Below are 21,434 nucleotides of genomic sequence, written 5' to 3' on the forward strand. Positions count from 1 at the left end.
CTAAATTTGTGAAAAGTCACTAAGACCAAACCACAAACTATCCTAAAATGGCTATAACTGGCAATCTGCTTCGGAATATAAACATTATAGAAACATTTAACGTTAATGAGCTTTTAAAAAGGTAGGCCTATCACCTTTGGTTTTGGAGGTTACCCCAACTCCAAATTTTCCTTTGATTATATCCTTATTTTCATTAACCAGTTCGGCAAGAAGTAACAGCTGTTCTTGTGTCCAGTTTGGTTTTGTTTTTTGTTTGCATGTCTTACTATCAGCCATGATTATTCTACTCTGTTAATTAAAAGGATGTTCTCCGCTCTATTGCTATGACTCGTCAGGATTGTAGCGCGATTTTTGTTTTCTCAAGCAAAGCAAATTTAAAAAATCCACTGAAAACATATCTTCTTACATCTTTGGTCATAGACAACTTATGTTGAAGATATGTGTTATTGTCAACGTTATTGCCTCGCGGTAAATTAAAAAAAAAAGTTTATACAAACGTGGCCTATATAAATTTTTTATAATAACAAACATCATATTGTTCCCTTTGTTTTGCGTATGCTCGTGTCGCTTACAATTAAAGTCCTTCTCTGATTTTGGGGGGTTCTTATCACTCAGCATACCCGGTTAAAAAAGTCTCCGCTTGCCACCACTGATATATATATATATATATTATCTTTGAAGATAGCAATGTGCTGAAACGTTTGCTTGCTTGCTCGTGTCCATCTGTTTTTAATTCACATGCACTTTGCACTTTTGCACAATGCAATTTATAAAAATTAAAAAGATGTTTTTGTAGACTTTTTAGTCTTTTTAGTCTTGAGTGGATCAGTGTGCGGTTAGCCACCCTCTTGCTCTTTATGAATAAATCTCTGACAAAGACCCCTATCAGCCAATCATTGTGTGCATAGTAAGCAAGCATGCCGACATCATCCATATCAACGAGGTCAACCCCGCCCTTACTCTTAACTTAAGACTTCTCTCTATTCCTTAGTAAAAGTTTGTCTCAGCAGCTTTGTGAATAGGTTTTAAAAGAAAACTCTTACCTAAAAACTTGTACTGCTATTTAGGAGAACTCTTAGTGGTAAGATCAAATGTTTTGTGAATACGGGCCCCGTTCTTTAGAATAAGACTTTGTGCAAGGAAAAATTTTGTTATTGTCTCTGAGATATGGAAAGATATTCACAGTTAGCTATCCATGATATCTCTGATCCTGTTTCCACGTATCTTTGAAACCATAAACCATTGCAATAGCAATCTTCGATGACCCAGTAAGGCGAAAAATGTAATGTGCACTAGCAAAAAAAAAAATATTTAAATTACGCAACTTTAATAGTTAAGAATCTTTATGAAATGTCAATATTTTCTCACAGTTTTTTAAAAGTGTTAGTTTGATCATTTAGAGCAATGCTTCTCAAACCTATCCTGGAGACCCCCCCACCACTGCACATTTTGGATGTCTCCCTTACCTTACCCATCCACTTCTGGTCTTGGAGTCTCTACTAAAGAGCTGAAGGTGTGTTTGATTAGGAAAAGTTCAAAAATGTTTAATGTTGGTGTGCCTCCAGGAACTGGGTTGAGAAACAATAATTTAGAACTGTGAGAATTTATCATGCTCTTTTGAACATCACAATGTGTGGTTTAGTTAATTGTACAATTATTTGTCACAGCTGTACGTGCGGACAGAATGAGAGGTGGCCGAAACAAGTTTGGACCTCTATACCGACAGGACAGGCAACTGAAACAGCAAAGGGGGACCTATCACCAGACGAACACTGCCCCCTACAGGGTCAAAATTGAGGGACCACAAGCACTGGTACCTGCTGTGCCTCACGATTTTCATGTCCTCAACCCCTCCCCTGCTTCTCTTGGCTCTGACCATTACCACCCACCTCAGCCCTTTCATCCTAGCATGAGCCAGTCCGAGTTTCCCATGCTGTTGGACTGCACCATGCCCAGGGACCGGACACTGTCTGATACATCCCTACCTTTCCATACACTGTGCTATCCAGGCTTCCACGGATACCCTCCTGAGAAAAGAGAGCTCCCCTTTAGCTACAGCTCTGCTTCTGTGATGCCCCCTGCTCCAATCTCTCCTGCTGTTCTCTCCACACCTGCACCTACACTCACACCAACCTCAACTCCAAGTTCCACCCCAACTCCAGCACAGAACTTGACACCCAGTTCAACACCAACCCCTAGTTCATGCTTCCTAAACGAGCTCCTACAGGCTGAGCCAGATGAGAAGCAGCTCTGCATGCGGGTGTTAGCAAGCCTCCAAAAAGAACAGGCCTGCCGAGGAAAACATGACCGCCTCAACACCTTCAGCATCATGTGCAAAATGGCTGACCAGACTTTGTTTGGACTGGTGGAGTGGGCAAGAAACAGCACACTGTTCAAGGAGCTTAAGGTGGAAGAGTTTGCACATGATCGTACATACATTGGATGCATTGTGTTAGGTGTTAGTGTAATCTTCAATATCACTGCTGAAAAGACCAGTATCAATGTGTCTGCTGCTCTGAGCTGGTCACCATGATCTATCCATGCAATTCCTGGATCACCATCTTTTTGTTGGTCTTACAACATCATTGCTTTCAAAGGAACAAACCCTACCCCTAACCCCAAAACTAACCATACCATAACCCCTGTAAAATCACAGGGAAATTGTTGGTTGAAAAGAATGGTGTATGTATCCAACACCAACCCTAATCTAATTCTAACTCTACCCCTTTACACATCCCTAAAATTTGATTAAAGGGGTCATATGATGCGATTTAAATTTTTCCTTTCTCTTTGGAGTGTTACAAGCTCTTGGTGCAGTGGAAAATAATGTGTTTTTTGAACCTTAAACCGCATAAACACATTTCATTACACCAAATACACAAAATAATGTTCTTTTTAGCAACATCATATGACCCCTTTAAATGTTAGGAATTTGATCCAGAGACATGTCCTATTTGGCAAAATCTTGGCTATTGTACCAGCCTAGTTTAAGATGGTTAATGCTGGTCAGATACAGTTCTAAGTAGTGGAGCACCATGGCCATACTGTCCACAAGCAAAACTTGCAGGTGAAAGTTGCAAACTAGTAACAAGAAATCTCACTGTTTTAGAAGCCTGGTGGGGAAACCAGCATCCCATGCTTGGGCCTAGGGTCCAGAACAACATACATGCTTATATTATCAGCAGGGATGGGGTTAACATTTGTAACTCTTTCATAAGGCAATGCCTTTCAAGTACCAATTGTCTAAGTCAGTGGTTCTCAACTCTGGCCCTCGAGGTTCACTTTCCTGCAGAGTTTAGCTCCAACCCTAATCAAACACACATGAACAAGCTCACTGAGGTCTTGAGGATTACTCAAAAGTTACTGACAGGCGAGTTTGATTAAAGTTGGAGGTAAACTCTGCAGGAAAGTGGACCTCAAGAGCCAGAGTTAAGAACCCCGGTATAAGTTTTCCAAGTGGCTACTGCTGCATAAATAGAGTACCTGATCTCTTGCTGCAGGTGGAGAACCAAATGGTGTTACTGCAGAGCTGCTGGAGTGAGCTTCTTGTCCTGGATCACTTATGTAGGCAGGTGGCTTATGGGAGAGATGGCAGCATCTGTCTGATTACTGGACAACAGGTAAGAACACCTCTATCACTAAGCAAGTGTCTCCCTACTCTGTTCCTGGAGGCACACCAACAAGTCACATTTTGGATATCGCCCATATCTGACCCAACCATTTCAGTCTCTACTAATATGCTGATAAGTTGAATCAGGTGATACGAATTTGGAAGAGTTGGAAAATTTGTACTATTGGTGTGCCTCCAGGAACGGGGCTGGGAAACACTACACTTCGCCATAGTTACAGTTTAGTGACTGTTAGTCTTTGCATTGTCTTTGACTTACTTTTATTGTACCAGATTGAGGTATCAACCATCCTCAGTCAGGCTGGAGCAACTCTTAGTAGATTGGTGTCCAGAACCCAGGACCTTGTCTCCAAGCTTAGGTCACTACAGCTAGACAGAGAGGAGTTTGTGTGTCTCAAATATCTGGTTCTCTTCAATCCAGGTGGGTTTCATTTCCTTCTTAAATGTTTAATCTAAATGATTCCTGTTGGACCAGAGTTGTAAGGGTCATGTGTTTTGCAGATGTTAAATCAGTACAGGATCAAAGGCAGGTAGAACAAACTCAAGAGCATGTAAACAGGGCTTTGATGGACCACACTATGCAAACCCACCCAGGTCACTCTGACAAGTTTGGACAATTGCTGCTCCGTCTACCAGAGGTGCGCAGCATCAGTCTGCAGGTGGAGGAATACCTGTATCAGCGCCACCTGCTGGGAGATCTGCCATGCAACTCATTGCTGACTGAAATGCTTCATGCTAAACACACATGAGACACAATCAGAATAAAGCTTGTTATTGGAAATGCTTTCATATATTTGCCCTCTGGTATCTAATAATTTTGAGCTTTGAACAAGTCCAGTCGTCATCGTTGGCTGGCTGTACTAGTTAAAAATAGAACAAACAAACAATAGGAACAAAAACTAGTTTCAGGTATTATGAGATTAGACTGATTAACACTGCCATTTGTGTAAAAATATGACTGTAATCTCTATAACACAGACAGAGGCTCATCACAAATCTTTCTAATTGTTTACAAGATTGAGTTTCCAATAAAAGTGTCTGTATATATTTCTATGGTCTGATGATATCATGTGTCCTGTGTCTAGAATGCAGCTATAGAAAGTTGAAGATCATGAAGCCAATCAAGATCATGTCCAAGTCATATTTCTCAAAAAAAAAAACTTTTTCATGACAAATAAGATTCCAGAATGACTTCATGTTACTTCATAACTTTAATTATTCTGTTGTTTTATTTTATTTAATGTTTTTAATGGACATGTGAAAAAAAAAATCTAAATTTAAAAGTAAAAACTACAATTTTCATAAAATGGCAACAAAAGCTGATACAATGTATATAACATATAGAACTTAAGTAAAATCAGTGATGATGAGAAATAATTGGGATTATATAAAAATGATTTTATTTTTCTAATCCTGTCACATGGGATTGATCCATAATCAAAGAATTTGGGAGAAAACAAAAACTACTAACATGAACATGGAAACATTAAAAGAAAGATACAAAACATTAATGTGCTTTCTGAAATGAACGAGTGAATCACCACATTTGCCAGAACATAAATAATAAAATCTGAAACAAAACAGAAAACTCTAGCTCATCCTTACCCAATAAATACACCTTAGGTGACCTAACATTCTACAGAATTGCACAGAATCCAGTTACATTAAACCATCATGTTCTACCCAACAGACAAACACAAGCAACCTACACATCTCCCATTCATTTGACACAGAAACATATCATTCAACCAATATGTACATTTTTACGGCAAATCTGTGATTTACTTCATCCGATTCTCCAAAGACAGGAAAGGGTGGCCTGATTGAATCAGTTGTTTTAGTGCTTTGATGAAGAGAAACAGACTAAATGCCCCTTTTATCCAAAAAGACAACTTCAAGCCATCCACGAATCAGATAAGGCCAAGTTAGACAGTTTTGAGACTATTCATAGATCATAGTAATAGAAACAACATAATAAGCGTTTAAGGCTGCAGACACCAGAGCTGCTCATCTGCCTTTTAATGTTTGTTTTTATATCACTTTCTGTTGGTGTTCACTATTGGTATATCACTATGTGCTGCTGCATGTCGGGGCACCAAAGAGGATAACTTGTTCACTCAGCTCTGGGTACATAGAGTTGATATCAGATTTGAGTTTATTGTTTCTCACCATCGGTCTCATTCTGTCCCCGGTCCCGCTCACACACTCATTCACAACAGCACATCCAGCTCTAGTAGTGAAGCAGCAGAGTAGCTTATTCATTGCTTACAAATCTCCACAATATACAAATCAGTGTCAAAAATGAAAGAATCAGCAATAAACAGCATTCAAATATACAGTATATTAAATCAGCCTCGATTTTGTTTCTTACATTGCTTTTCCAGTTACAGCTAAACAGAATAAAAAGACTTCCTTCATTTTTTGAGTATCATTAATGGAAATCAACAGCATGTTCTGGCATCTTTTCGCTTTTTCATTCATTCTTAACTAAAGCAAATGGGAAGGAAAAATATTTGAGTCTTTAACATGCTCTCCTGAGGTCCAAAAGCTTGAGTCATCCACTTAGATTAGGTCCGAAGCATTAAGAAAACAAACATCCAGATGTCTACGACTGACTTTAGGAAGGCCAAAGAACAGAGCGGTTTGATTACAGAGCAAGACAGACTCAAAATGGACAGCAGCATGGGACTTTTTCACATGACGTGACGTAAAGTTGAGTGGCTGCGCCCCTTGTAATACAGTTCTACATTCAGTCCCTTAAGACTGAGAAGCTGATGACGATAAACAGATGATAAGAAGGCCTGTGTTGGTTTGTGCCCTACATTCATCAAAGCGCAAAGATCCGATTTCATCTGGGGCATCCTTTACATGTCAACGGATCCAGTTCAGTGAGGGAAGGAGCTGGAAGATAGTAACATTTCTGAGGATCTTTTCTGGAGGACATTCATTTTACTTGAAAGATGAGACTGGAAAGTTGCATCTAAAGTTTTAACATTAAAATGCCAAGGATACATTTTATACAATCTTAGAAAACCAATCAGGCCCTTTTCTTTGAAATATGACTTGAGTTCACTTCAGTTACCTTAAGAAAATGGCAATGGAGATTTCTGAATACATTTTTGTAACTTGACCTGTAGTTAACAAAGGAGGTTTTGCACAGTCACCAGCCATGAACCTCTGAGGGCACTTAATTTTGGGATTTTCTGTATTAGGGCCTCTTTTTTGTTATCCCACTCTTTCTCCCAGCATGCATTCCACTGGTGCCCCGCGACTCTGCCGGAGTGAGGACAGAAACCCAGGGTGACGTGGCCAGCTCAGGCATAGTTGGCATTTCCAGCAGGGTTTATTTTGGGGTCCCGAGCTTCTTTGGGGTTCCCGGGCGCTTGCGCTCCCATAGGTGGCTGGGAATGGTAAAGGCATCCACACTCATGGACATGGTCTTGGACGGGATGGCCGTGAACTGCTTGCGATCAGAGCTGTACTTGTAAATTGACTCCACCATAGTGGGATTGATAACACGTGGCCCGAAACCTATGAGTCGAACCATCTCCTCCGTCTCGGGGTTCATGGTGTAAACCGCCCGGAATTGACAGCTGGCATCCCGAAACAGAACGAGAAAATGGTTTGCAGAGCTTTTCTCCATTTCCTTTTGCAGACAAGAAGGAAATACAAATGAACGGAGCAGACCATTACATCATGCATTCAAATGCCTCATGCAAATATGTGTTGGCTGTCTGCAGTGAGTCATGAGATCCCAGAGTGTAGACTGATAGGTCACTCACCTCTACAATCTTGTTTTTCTGTGGTTCGTTGACCTTGCCTGCCAAACAACAGCGAGAGATGGCATTATGGATAATGAACTTATTGGACTTGAAGCTTGGCTCCTTGTAGAGTTTCGGTCCTAAAACGGAAGTGCAAAAATGCATGTCATTGCACAAAGAGTCAAAGTAAGTTTTTGATCACATGACCTAATGTAAACAATCTTTAAACTCAAATGGTACTTGCCCATGCAAAACTCGCAATCCACTATGCTAAGACATTGCTAGATGGTTACTAGGTTGTTCACTGCCCCTAATCAAGACAGCCCATCTCCAAATATATATATTGTAGTCTCGAGATATGGCTTGAGTTTATGAAAGTCTATGAGACTTAGTCTCCTCAAAAAGTCACACGATTTGTGGTGTAATTTATCACCAAACTGTGTCAAATATGTAGTTTGCCAAATTTAATACCTGAGGTTGTTGAAATGCCTAACCCCAAAAATGAGGAAATGCTTTAGCAAGCACCACTAACAAAACTACAAATCATGTAATTTTTAACATTTACCAGTATATTCTGGGATGGAGGCTGGGGATGAAATAGTAGATGCATTTTCCCAGTCCCCATTCTGTGCAGCAAGACGGCCTGGAGATAGCAGTCTGGATGGTGAATGAGAACGACTGTGGGAAGGAATAAACGTTTAGAGATGAGGTCACAATAGGGAGCAGGTGTTTTACCAGACAAACATATACAGATTAGATTTACCTGGGAGATTTTCTGACAGTTAGCGTCCCATTGTCATTGGCCATGGAGGACAGATTCATTGTTGAATGGGAATAAACTTTATTTAGTCTAGAACCTGAGAGAGAAAAGAGTTGACCTATCACATATGTCTTTCCAACTGTGATTATCAATGGAAAGGAAACAAGCTTCCGGATGATCAATAACTTACCCATAAACCCTTTGGCAGGGCTGCGGGAGAGGTCAGAGTCATCTCTGAACACTGTTTTGGGCCTCTGCTTCTTGACGCCTCTTACTGTAGTGGGTTTCTGGCGGAGAACTTTATCTAGATCCTCCATTATTTTTAGCTGATGTCGCCGTTCATATTCCTGGCGGGTGAAGTCTCCACGCCGCTGAGGAGTGCCCTCTGGTGGTGGGGTGCGTGGAGGCGGAGGGGTAGAAGGAGTTCGGGGTCTATCCTCTCCTCTGCAAGGCTCATCCACTGAAGATGACCTACTGTTACATTTATAGACAGCATTGATAAAGGGCACAATGTCCAAATGGTAATACAGGGATTAACATATTGAGTTTGAATGATTTAAATGGTATATAAAAAAAACTTGCCACCACCCACAGTAAGTGGCCAGGAAATTTCTATGCAGTTGCTAAGGTGTTCTGAGTGGTTTTCCATGTGTTACTATGTAGTTGCAAGGGGTGGGTGGTTGCTAGGTAGTAACTGGCCAAAGTTAAAAAGACTCCACAACCAAGTCTCAATAATATTCTGCCTCCAGTTTCAACAAAACCCTTATAAGAAAACACTTAGTGATAATACTCTTAATAGCATTATAACTAAGTTTATTACACTGTGATAACTAAGGTTTTTCTTAAGGGACTTGTTTCAGCACTGTTTCGGCCCTTGTTCCACATATGGCTCAGACCCCTACTTCAATGAAAGGCTAACCTCCAAGAAAGTAAAATGAAACATCTTCTCAATAAGCCTAAAAATTTGAGGCATCATTCATACTACACATAGCTGTCACTTTCCACAGCTTCGTGGGTAAGCCTTACCTTGCCTCCCTCTCTCTTTCTTGCTCCTGTCTTCGTCTCTTTATCTCCTCTGCTCTCTTTTGTTGTTTCTCAAGTAATGCTGCTCTTCTCCTCTCCATCTCATCCTCAGGTCGAGCTTCATCCTGCTAGAGAGTTTCAGACAGTTAAATAAAGGCTACACCTTTTAGGCTAAATGTCTCCAAGTTTAACATGTGATTCTCCCCTAACCTTGAAGAAGAATCCAACTCCACCCCTAATTTCTGGCTCTGTTTGGTCACTCATTGAATCTGAGAAGTTATCCTGGCTCTCATCGGCTTCTTCACCCTCTAATGCTTTGAGGGAGGACAGTGAGATCTCGATAAGGCTGTTGCGCTTGCCATTGAATGCCGCTGCAGGAACGTCACTCTCAAAGGAGCACTCGGAAGGAGCTCCTGAGCTGCTGCCGCCACCCTGACGCTCCTTTCGGGGCAGAACCTGTGAAGATCCACTATCCAGTTCCATACTGAAGATTGTATGGTCCTCACTGGAGCCTGTGTCTGAAATGTTGTCCTCTGGTCTAGCCAGGGACGAGGCTGAGTGGGACTCACTCTGACTGGAGGTACCCATGTTGAGAGAGAACGAGTTCTGTTCCCTGTATTGCCACGGGGACCCTCTTCGCAAATGAGGAATGTTGTCCACACTTTGAGGGGGAGTTATAAATCTTGTGGAAGCAGGAGTCTTTAGCTCTGCAGGTCGAGGGTGGTGATGCAGTTTGGGGCTCTTTGGAGGAGCAGACTGTGCCCTACGGTGGGACGCAGGTGATTTGGGGGGAGCGGTGTGACTTGCAATCTTGCGAGATGGGGAAGGAGAGGAAGAGGCAGAGGGGAGGTCACGATTGGACTCTCTTGACAAACGAGAAGGTGTCGTTGTTGAGGGTTTGGAGCTGGGTGGGATGCCGCAGGCCTGGTTGTTAGGAGCTACCTTCTTCTTCATCAGCTGGTTCTGCTGCTCCGAGAGACGCTGCATATCGTTTTGGAGAGAATTGAGAGCAGCACTTAGTTTAGACACAGCGTTGTTGTAATCTCCCAGTGGGGCCGTGCCTTTTCCTCCAGGAACTCCTACTCCAGCTTTTTCTTTCTCTACCGGATTGTCCTGTTGGACAGAGGGCTTGATATTCCCCTCTTCTTCTACTGAGGAGCCCTTTTTCAACTGTTCCTGCTGTTGCTCATCCTGCTGCTCCTCGCTCTCTAAACGTGCCAGTTTCTCCTCCAGTGCCAAACAGCTGAGGTCATCTTCTATGGAGGAGGTGCCAACCTCCCCTTGACGTCCTTCCTCACCATCCCCATCCTCCGGCTCCTTCTTTAACTGTAGGAAGGCACTTTTTCCCAGCCGCTGCCTGTGTTTGGCAAAGATGGCTTCTATACGTTTCTTCTGTGCCTCAATGGCCTTCCGCTTCTCCTCCAGCCTTGCCCCCAGCTCTGACATTTCAGTGCTGAGAGCAGGACTCTTACTGGGACTCTCCTCTGATTTCTTGTCCCATGTAGTCATTTGTGGTGCCTGTGGTTCACTGGGTTGTACCTGCTCTGGAACAAGTTTCTTCTTCCGTTCGGCAAAATTGGTCATCCTAACACCGCTATCCGGTGTCTTTTCACCACGTGGTCCTGTTATGTGAGGACCCAAGGCGGGTGTGGCAGGGGTGGAATGAGTTTTTGGAAGCTCTTCTGAGGCATCCGAATCTACACTTCCATCTCTTAACACAGAGTCGTCATCTCTGGATCCCTCTGAGGGGTGTCTGGTGCGGCTGGGCTCTGGCGGGACTCCTGAGGATCGGTTGTAGAGCATTCCTGAGCGGGATGGTGCTGAAGAGCTGAGTGTCACTGGGCTGCCATTGAGTCTAGCATTTGCTGGATCATCTGGTGAATGCAGGTAGAAACCATCGGGTGCCCCGTCCGGGTGAAGGCGAGGCTCCATCTTCTCGTCGTTGTGAATGATCTGCAGTGCCTCTTCAATTGTTGGTAGCTCTCCTGTTTCACTATCATCAATGCCGTTCTCTTCAGCCAGCATTGGACGAGTTTGAGTGGCCCAGGAAGCTCTTTGAGGGCAATTAGGCCCAGGAGCCTTACTCAGCAAGTGGCTGAGGTCCTCTGGAGGTGTGTAGGGGACACGTGTCATGGATTGACAAGCAGGGTTAAGATTGTCCGAACTGACAGACCGAGTTATAACAGGGTTCCCCATCACAATGTCCACATCACTATCCAGTCCAAAAGGAATACTAAAGGACACAGCAGACAAGGGACGGCTGAAGAGCCGTGAAGAAAAAAAGATCAATTCCTCCAAAAAGTATTAATAAGAAAAGAAAAGACAAATGCATAAAACACTGAGGTACCTTACCTAAGTGGTTTCTTAGTCCACGTTCGGCCTGCTGCCTCTAAATGAGACATTGAGGTAGACTGAGTCAGAGATCCTGGTCATAGAGACAACACGAACACACACATGACTGGATGACACATTCAACATGCAAACACAGACCATGTGATTGTTCCTTTATGTGAACAAGAAAAAACACAGCGTCTACATATATTACAGAGAATGGAACAAATACATAATGGCAACTGATGACTCAGGACAGAGTGACAACACGTTTTCCTCACCTGTTGCTGCAGTCACAGGGGAAGAAATGGGCAGGAAAGGCTTTTTGAAGATAGACGGAAAACCACTTGCACATAAAAAACAAGTAAATCATGTTAAGGTTCAGCCTTGATTATTTTAAAGGCTCATTTAGGTGATCATTTAAAAAAAAAAAACTTTGGAAATTTGATTGGGTACAATTTTGTGCATTCTTAGCAAATTATATATGTGGCTTTTAAACAAACAAATGCCAAAAATGTATTCTGTTGTACCTATTGCTAGACCCACTGTTGCCATTGTTGGTCCTTTCAGATGTTTCTACAAGAATAAAAAAGTACTTTATCTTACATATCCCTTTTAACAGACTGTCACTTAAGAAATCTAAAAAGGAACATACAAATGTACAAATCTACAGGAAAATAAACCATTCATTCTTCGAGACACGCACTTACCAGTCAGCTCAGAGTCCTGCAGGGGCTGAACAAACTCTGGCTTTGAGACCTCAAACCAATACAAGAGCTCTGCCAGAAAGCTCAGTATGTTTGTCTAGAAAAAGAGAAAAATACACTACATATAAAATACCATAGTATGTCCCATATTACTTAATTATTACAAAAATCATAATGGTTGATTATTTCCATTGATATTGCACAATTAAAATATTTATTTGCAAGATATTTTGATGATCCTATCTCATTATAATCATGTGACGAGAATCCACAGTTGATGTTTCAGCGTTTATTGTTACTGAACGGTCTGAAGACTAATCTAAATGTGTCTGATTCAGCATTGCAATTAAAAAAAAGCTACATTGTGCAGCCCTATGGCTTGATGCACTGGCCTACTGCATACTTAAAAGCATATTTTAACATAACCAACACAGTACATAATCTGTCCTTGTTTTACTAACTGTACTACACTATACAGACTCCCTCTCCTCTTCGTGTTTTAATTTAGGCTTCTATATACCTTTAATTCTGCTGGACTGTAGAGCAAATCCTCCAACACTAGAGGGCAGCAGCTCTTTAAACAGCTGTCACAGAACTCTCGAATCAGCTGTTGGTTGTACAGGCTGTCAGCCACAGACATGGAGTCCTTCATACATACATCTAATAGGAGAAAAAAGAAAAAAAAATCAGTTTCTTACTCATCTACAAAATGACAAATTCAGATTTGAGATGTCACCATACCCTCTAATCTCAGTAGACCGGGACAGTAATGGTGAATAACAGCAGCAATAGCACATCCGTTTGAGAGATCCTTCACTTCATTCACCACAGGAAAATAGGGTTTGAGCTTAGACTGCATCCTGTCCTTCCTGTACCGGATCTGAACAAGAAAAATACTGGGTTTAACTGCAATATTGGATAAAGTGCTATGTTACTTACTCAATATTGTTACTCTGAAATAGTTTATTTTTCATTGACAGCAGACAGTGAATTTGTTAAAGAGTGACAGTACACTATTACAAATTTGTTATCCATTATGTGCAATTGCAAAAACAGAGATGGAAACATATCCATATCAAAGATACAAACACTAAATTAAAAATGTGTACAAAAGACAACCAGAGATGGAAATAAATGTCGAAGAGAAAAAAAAAACAGCCACAAAAACAAAAGAATCCATGCAAGCAGTGCATGAAGACAAAATGCAGTAAAAGCGAATGAGACATAAATCAAAGAACAGCAAAGACATTGTTAATGGGAAGTGGGACAGCAAACACTTGAAAGACTTCAACAGGTCAGAGCAATGAACAGAGGCAGCTGTGTGAACAGCCAACACCTGATACATCAACAGAGACCTTTTCAACTTGATACACACAACATGCACTAGCAGATAAGTGCACTAATAACAGACACACTATATTCACTTAACCACCATAGACTATGGTTTAATTTACATGCCATGCTTATTTCTGGCTTATTTCTTGTAATGCAAATGATGATGCAGGATGTTGAGACAACTGGCACAACACCTCTAATCTAAGAGGTGTTCTCAGAAAACTGCGATACTAAACAATACTGTCTTTGACTCCAATTTTGGTTCACCCAGGGGATATATCTAAATCGAATTCATGTTCCTCAAGAGATCCATGTAACTTTTAAATGCCCAATCTACAGTGCAGGAACAAGGACTTGATGCAATGAAACTACATCTACATACATGCCATGATAAGATAAACAGGCTATCAACAAAAAGCTGCATCTTTACTTTTTATTTTCCATTACTATAAACTCCACACTATTCTATAGGTATATTGCAAGGCATTGACAATATTATTATACTTAATTTGTCATGTAATATCAGTCATAGCATGTTTATATGCTGGGGGACTCTAAAATTGAGACATGATTTAGATTAATTGCTCAAACAAGTCAAAGGAATCAAATTCCATCTATGCAATTTGTACTGCCAGCAGGGGGCGAAAGAGGACAGCTTTATATGGGTTTAGGACAGGAAAATGGAGGAAAAAAGGGTAGAATGGAAGACAATAGAAAGACTTACAGGAACAAGTTTCCAGTACCAGCGGGTGGGACACTGTCAGAAAGAAGTGAAGGAATATGAGAGGAGAACGAGGTACGAGGTAAGTGAGGAGGAGGAAGAGGATAGGATAGGTATTTAGACAGCAAAGTAGAGCCTGAGGAAAAAGATAGTGCTGCTAAGGAAATAAGTGACTGTTTGTGTAGAGGTGTAGGGGTCAAGTTATTGTACACATGCGCCCTTTGAGCTTTTTTGTGAGCAAGTCTGTCTGTTTGTTTATGACTGTTTCTTACCGAAGGTTGAACAGGCTGTGGTTCAGTACTAGGCTGGGATGCATCATTTTGTGTACCTTCTGTTTGTTTCTTCAGTTTTTGATTTAGCTACACAAAAGAAAAACAAAAAACAACTTATGACAATGACATGACATCAAAAGTAAAAATCAAAGTCATGACTTTATTTGCTGAAGACCACACCGCATCTTTTGTGAAGGTGTTCCACAGGGTTCTATTTTAGGGCCAGTAATATTGTATATTCGAGTTTAGAAAGTATATGTAAACAGGAAAGTGTAAGGTATAGTTCACCCAATAATAAAAATTATTTAGTCATCTTGATGTTGGTCCATACTTGCTTCCTCCATAGAACACAGAATATTCAAGGTGCTTTCCCATTCAATTAATGTGAATTGGGACAGAGCTCTCAAGCTCCAAAAATGACAAAAAAGCACCATAAAAGTAAAATAAAAGTAGTCCTATATTCATACATATGACTATATTCCAAGTTTTCTGAAGCAATGTTGATAGCTCTGTGTGAGAAACAGACTGAAATTTATTAATAGATAATGTTCCCCACCTTAAAAATATTTGGAATATTATGTTAAGCATCTCTTTGTGCTCAACGGTTTGGAACAACATAAGAGTGAGTAAATGATGAAGTAAATTAAGTTTTTTTTTTTTTTTTACTATTTTAAATATTGTAAATTAAAGTTTTTAGATTGATTTATAGGTTTTTGAGAGTTTATAAGAGTTGTTTGAGCTCCAAGAAACTCTGTTGATGTGGTTCTTTACAAGACTCACCGTGTTCACCCAGGAAAGCAGGGCTCTGTCCCAGGTTGCATCTGTACCAAGCAGCTTTGATCCGCCGCTCGCCAAGACTGTGCTCACCGTCTCCATGGCACCCACTGCCATTAAGGCATCTATCAACTCCAAGTGGGCACTCTGCACCAATCAGAGGAAACAAACAGGACAGTCAGAGCTTGGAGAAAACCCAGCTGTCATTTGAACACTGACCTAATGCGCCTAATGTAATAATGTCTAGTAACATTCAGAACAACGTCAGAAAGCAAGGCCTTTCTAATGCCACAGGACTGAAGAGTCTTTATTGAGGAGATACGATGAATGTTTGGTTTACTGCATAAGTCTGAGTGACACTGCAAGAGAGAAATAAAGTGTACAGAGTGAATGACTCGAAACAAAGGAAAAATAATGTGCCATGATTTACTTGCATATGCATCGTTTTGCTGTGTAATGCATCCTTGAAGCACTGTGCAATCAAGCAGCAATAAATAAATCAATATTCAATACTGACTTCCTGCTGTTTCTTTTCTCTAAGTGTTGCAGCAGTATTGTTCCCTTCCCTCCTCTTCTCTCCCTCTCTCAATGATATATGCAGTATGACTCATGTGTGACAGACTCCAGGATACAGGGCAGCGCTGCAGAACAGCTCTATGGGGACTGCAATTTCAAACCCCCGGCATTCCACATTTGTGCTGCCGTCAGTATGTGTTTGTGTGTGTGCTGGGGTTTCTGAGCACATCAGATACCCAATGTGAGAATACTCACAAGGAATACTCACAAGGAAATGGTATTTTGGTACCAAATTGTTGTTAAAAGTCATCATCTACGTGTCTGCTTCTTGGTTAAAATGGCCATTTGGCAAGGTATTAATATAAACAGTTTGTTACGTCTAAAATAAATGTAAACAAATAAAGGGACAAAATAATAATAAATATATATCATACATTATTTTATAATAAAATAAAAGTCTTGAACTGAAAAATTTTCAAGAAGTACTTGAAGACTACATGCTTAATTTATATAAAAAAAGTTACATTAACACAGTAAAGAAGTTTGTTCATTTGCATATCTGTTTCCGGTGGTAGCCAATTTGTATCAAGAATTGTGTCACAGTTATTAGTATCGACTACTGATGTTTTGGTATCGTTTCACCACTACTCACAAACCCATCTGTCTTATCCAATAACACCAGACGCTGTAACAGAAACGATAACCTACAGCAGACACAGATGATGAGGACTGTTCTTCATCCTCCCAGTCCATTATAGCGAGGCTGCTCACGCCCATTAAAAACAACCCAACCTCATTATCAGCTGAGTCATGGAGAGCACCTTAGCTGCGATAAGAGGGTTAAGCCATTAACTACTTTCTGCACTTCAACCATGGGACATTTAATACCTGTGGCTCAAACCACTGAGAGTGTCAGTGTAGTCAATAGCAATTTAAACCTAATGTTCAGGTGAACTGCATGAAAATAGTTTGGGTCCATTTTTTTAATAATAATAATAACAATAATACCAATGCAAAATTATAAATATTTTATGCTGAATTTAATTGCATAACAACAAAAATAATACATTTTAATGTCCCAAAGCTTCATTTTAATGAAGCAATGAAATGTGAATTATCATTACACAAAAAGCAAAATGTAATTTTGGATAAAAATATAGCCCAGACTATGTGACGCTCACTCACACAACAACACAATGGGAACACAAGGTCACTAAAGCAGTTCTCCAGGGGACATTTGACTCAATATGAGGGTAAACGATCCTTCAAGTCAAAATCCAGAGGGTTACGTTTTTACAGTGAAGAAAGGACATTTTTCAAGGACAAAACTAATAGATTTCCTCTTGGTTTATGTCTAAGACAAACAGGGCCAAAGACAATCATTCACTATCAGTTGGAGCAACGCCAGACATTTTCAGAGGGGTTCTTTTTATGTTTAAGATGAAAACAAAAGACTTGGACAAAAATCAATAGAACACACGTTGCCTTTCACATGTTCCCAGTCATGTTATTCATCGCTGTTTTGTGAACATGAATGTCCTCACCTAAATGTCTTCCCTGCCTTCTTTTTTTCCGTATTGGCCACACTCAGCCTGCTATAATCATTAACTCTCAAACAGGTCAGAGGAACACATTCCCTTATGCAGCCCGCCTCTCTACAACACACGGCTAATGCTAATCTGTCCCAACCAGTGTCTGCCCCCTTACACGCAATACATGCAGCTTTCATCCTTTGCAACCACCCAGTAATGCGTTTATCCTGTCCAGTACAGTGACACACTTCAACAGTGGCATCTTTCCGAGTGTGAACTGAAGTGCTGACCTCTGCAGAGTGCCGAGGGAGGAGCAGCTCTGTCAGAAAGCATTTATACCTCAGCTTCCAGTGACTGGCTCAGCCAGGGGGCCCGTGTTTGTGAGGATAAGCCACAGTGGGAGGGTTTCAGCCGATCTCTGTGCCACTTTGAGAACAGATGTTCTGGTGCACAGCGAAACGGGATGATAACGGAAGTGTTGTATTTATTTTGTCAATAAAAGTGTCAGAGATCATTTTGAAACACATAAATTAGCAACAGTGTGGTTGACGAGGACACATCAAGCAATGTGTAACAGATGCCCATGAACTTCTGTTAATATTGAAGAAATAAGGAAAGAGACTACAGATGGGAAGACAGACAAAAAGGGCAAACATTTTATATTTACACTACCATTCAAAAAAGTTTGAGGTCAGTACAATTTTTCTAAAATAAATATTTTTATTCATCAAGGATGCTTTCAAATAATCAAAAAGTGACAGTAAAGACACTTATAATGTTACAAAATATTTCTATTTCAAATAAATGCTGCACTTTTCAACATTGATAATAATATAGCCTATTTCTTGAGCATCCATAGTGAGCAAAATGACTTCTTGGCTATATTTTGTCTAATTTGACAATGCTTATGTGCACTACAACCCTTTTAACACATTAACAATGTTAAAGAACACTCCACAGTCTTCTGCCCAAAATCAGTGCAAAAAATGATCTTGCAATTTGTGTCTGATCCGTAAGAAATGACTGTACTGCAGAGGTCACAAGCTCTGCTCTGTTATGTGGTATAGTAATTATACAGAGAAGGGAGGGGAGAGCGGTTCACGACAAAAGAGAGGAATGAAAGCGAGAGGAGACGGGAGGGGGGCTTGGATTTCCCGTCCCGACACTCCAGGACTCGCTAAGCCGAATCACAAGTCCCTAATGAAAGGGGAGAGGGACCAACACTGGAACACAGAGCACAACCGGCCTGCCAAATCACCATAACAACCAGTATGACCCACAATGCACCTCACTACAGCTTAGCGTGCACAGACGAAGCTGGAAATCCTGGAGGTAACACAACAGCTAGTCATAATGATATAGTGCCGTCACCACAAACCCAGGCAGTCCTGTGACAACTGCCAAAATACTCCACTGGCAGGGCAAAGGCAAAACAAAGTTCACTGCGGTTATTATAACTGTGAATGCTTATTTCTAACCCCCGGTCCTCAGTGTGCCACAGACAGGAGGATAAGAGGGCCAGGGCGCAGCAGGGGGTGATTTACAGGAAGCCCTGCAGCCCTGGACCGTATGAACTCATTCTCCAAGCACATACATATAAACACACACACACTGTATACTGAAACCATTTCTAATATGAAAGTCAGTTGTGTTTGTTATTAATAAAACCAAGGATCAGAACACAAAGCAGTGCTTAAATACTGAGGACTGCAGCTCCTTAAGTCTCACAGCTGTACAGGAACTTCAGGAAGTAGACGGCAATAATCTGACTTCCAAATTCCCCTGATCAGTTCTGGTTACAGAAACTTGAGCCATTTTTTACACAATTTCTCCTAGAACATCTTAAACAAACAAAACAACAACAGCAGCAACCTGAGGCTCTCATGGAACTACACATATGCAGCTCACAGGAAGGCCTTGACGGCATTGCAGAATGAATAATGCTGCACAAAAATGCACAAAGATTATAAATCAATGAATCAGTGTGCAATTGGTGAGACATCTTGCATCCTTTTTTAATATATTAAAATAGGATAAAACAAGATTAAAAACATGATTAAAAACAGGATTAAAAATAAAATACACTTATCAGATCAGTTCAACAGAACTGAAATGTGGCATCTGGTTGTTAATATTCAAATGTATGACGATGCCGTGTCTGGATCATCATTTGACAGTATTGCAGGATAAATAATATCACACAAAAATGGACACACAGATGAAAAATAAATGCAATCTGTGAGCAATTTGTGAGACACCTTGCTTCCTTTTTCAATGAAATGAAATGAAATACACCTCTCAGATCAGTTCGACAGAACTGAAATGTGGCATGTCTTGTATGAAGATCAGATGGGACTATGGCATACTATGGTATTATCATGGTGCATCTCCAAAAAAGAATTTAATACCATGTAAGTATATCAAGGTTTAGTTATCACCACTTTCTGTGCAGGGAGTATGCCAAATGTTGAGTTTTGATGCATAGTCATTGCTAAAACAGACTTCAGTTGCTCCAAAGCTGTTTACTGGCCTTGTTTCAGACTGCTGCAATTCCATCCTAATTCTACATCATGACCCACTTTCATCAAGCTGCTACAGCAGCCAGTCAGCCAGCCGCCCCCACAGTCAGGCCTGGGAAGTGCACCACGAGCAGCCAGACAGCACCAGATGAGCCCAGAGCTCACTGCACAGCTCGCCGAGCACATCATGACACCAGCAGGGGACCTGCAGCCGGGAACCCCAGACGGAGACTGCAGAGCACTAAACATTCAGCTGCCTGCAGCACCACACGCTATCAATGCATCCTCAGAGGTGTCAGCACTCAGAGATGGCCCTGTTGGAGAGCTGATGCTGGAACAAATATACAAAATTTAAATTGGGTATAACGGGGGCAAGACAAAGGAAGAATTGGGTCACTGCAGAGAATGGTAAAAAAAAACAATAAAAATATGGCTTGTAGGGCTGTTATCAGGGTCCAAAATTATCTATTTGCCAAATTTGCCAATGGGTACAGCTTTTCTAAGCTCTTGCAAAGTCGTCGGCACAACCACTGTTATTATAATCAATGTATCTGTGCGCAATTCATGGGACACCTTGTTTCTTTAAAAAAAAAAAACACTTTAGTATCATTGGGTTACTATTACAGTTTTATTAATATTTTGAAACAGTTTTAAATTTTTATATTTTCCATTTTTATAATACAATATTTTCCATTTTTTCATTATTTTTAAATATTATTGATTTAATTCTAGTTAGTTTTAGTAATTTTGTTTGGCGTTTTAGTCAGTTTTATTAGTTTTTGTTTATACACACACACACACACACATATACATACATATACATATACATACATATACATATACATATACATATACATATACATATATATTAAAAGAACCAAAGACTTAAACTACTTCAGTCTGTGTGCACTGAATTTATTTAATACACGAGTTTCACAATTTGAGTTGAATTACTGAAATAAATTAACTTTTCCATGACATTCTAATTTATTGAGATGCACCTGTATATATATATATATGTTTGTTTTTTTAATTTATTTTTTTTAACCCTGCATTAAAAAAAAAAAGATCTCAAATGAGACAGACATAAAATTGGTGAATTTTTATGTACAACGGGCCAAACATGTTACTATGTGTTATTTACTGTAAATAACTGACAACAAAATTTGTAGCATCTACTAATATGTTGGTAGATTTAGGACACAAGGGAAAAACTTTTCTGACAAGTAGGTAATCAGTGGGTAATCAAGTATTATTATAAAAACTGTAATATTAAATCACCTGATTAATCAGCCTTTCTGATACTGACCTATCACTAATCATGACTTATTTATATTCAACAACACTGACATCTATCACCTAGTTTGTTTTGGTTAAATGTAGGTACGAGAAACTCTACAGTTAATGTAAAAAGCTCTGAGCCCAAGGGGAATCAAACACTCCATTAGTGTCCATTAAAGCCTTCCTGCTGTGAGAAGGACCCTCTCTAACAGGGAGGAAAGTGCTACATCAGATCAGGGTCTGCTGTCTTTTGTCTGGTATTGTTTGAAGGCCT

The 21,434-nt window shown here is 40.4% G+C and overlaps 2 protein-coding genes across 6 annotated transcripts in view; one reads left to right on the top strand and one right to left on the bottom strand.

The window, feature by feature from the left end:
* Positions 1-4,558, top strand: part of LOC107670482 (nuclear receptor subfamily 5 group A member 2-like) — a 7,024-nt gene extending 2,466 nt beyond the window's left edge. The window contains exons 4-7 of the mRNA XM_016463094.1: positions 1,668-2,407; positions 3,501-3,620; positions 3,902-4,049; positions 4,130-4,558. Of these exons, the coding sequence (XP_016318580.1) occupies positions 1,668-2,407; positions 3,501-3,620; positions 3,902-4,049; positions 4,130-4,377 (1,256 nt within the window). The 3' untranslated portion in view covers positions 4,378-4,558. The remainder of the gene's footprint in view (positions 1-1,667; positions 2,408-3,500; positions 3,621-3,901; positions 4,050-4,129) is intronic.
* A 447-nt stretch (positions 4,559-5,005) lies between these two features.
* The window catches only part of LOC107670479 (calmodulin-regulated spectrin-associated protein 3-like), a 35,618-nt gene continuing 19,189 nt past the window's right edge, over positions 5,006-21,434 (bottom strand). The window contains exons 3-18 of one of the 5 annotated variants that reach the window (XM_016463089.1): positions 15,319-15,459; positions 14,539-14,625; positions 14,270-14,302; positions 12,952-13,090; positions 12,731-12,870; positions 12,214-12,307; positions 12,034-12,079; positions 11,785-11,849; positions 11,525-11,597; positions 9,383-11,432; positions 9,176-9,297; positions 8,340-8,623; positions 8,153-8,246; positions 7,955-8,067; positions 7,411-7,529; positions 5,006-7,274 (exon numbers count right to left, since the gene is read on the bottom strand). In XM_016463089.1, the coding sequence (XP_016318575.1) occupies positions 6,972-7,274; positions 7,411-7,529; positions 7,955-8,067; positions 8,153-8,246; positions 8,340-8,623; positions 9,176-9,297; positions 9,383-11,432; positions 11,525-11,597; positions 11,785-11,849; positions 12,034-12,079; positions 12,214-12,307; positions 12,731-12,870; positions 12,952-13,090; positions 14,270-14,302; positions 14,539-14,625; positions 15,319-15,459 (3,903 nt within the window). In that variant the 3' untranslated portion in view covers positions 5,006-6,971. Of the gene's footprint in view, positions 7,275-7,410; positions 7,530-7,954; positions 8,068-8,152; positions 8,247-8,339; positions 8,624-9,175; positions 9,301-9,382; positions 11,433-11,524; positions 11,598-11,784; positions 11,850-12,033; positions 12,080-12,213; positions 12,308-12,730; positions 12,871-12,951; positions 13,091-14,269; positions 14,303-14,538; positions 14,626-15,318; positions 15,460-21,434 lie in introns of all 5 variants that reach the window. The other 4 variants (XM_016463091.1, XM_016463088.1, XM_016463087.1 and 1 more) reach the window with 4 other exon arrangements.

The sequence above is a fragment of the Sinocyclocheilus anshuiensis genome, unplaced genomic scaffold (genome assembly GCF_001515605.1).
Source record: "Sinocyclocheilus anshuiensis isolate Anshui unplaced genomic scaffold, SAMN03320099.WGS_v1.1 scaffold476, whole genome shotgun sequence".
Classification (NCBI taxonomy): domain Eukaryota; kingdom Metazoa; phylum Chordata; class Actinopteri; order Cypriniformes; family Cyprinidae; genus Sinocyclocheilus; species Sinocyclocheilus anshuiensis.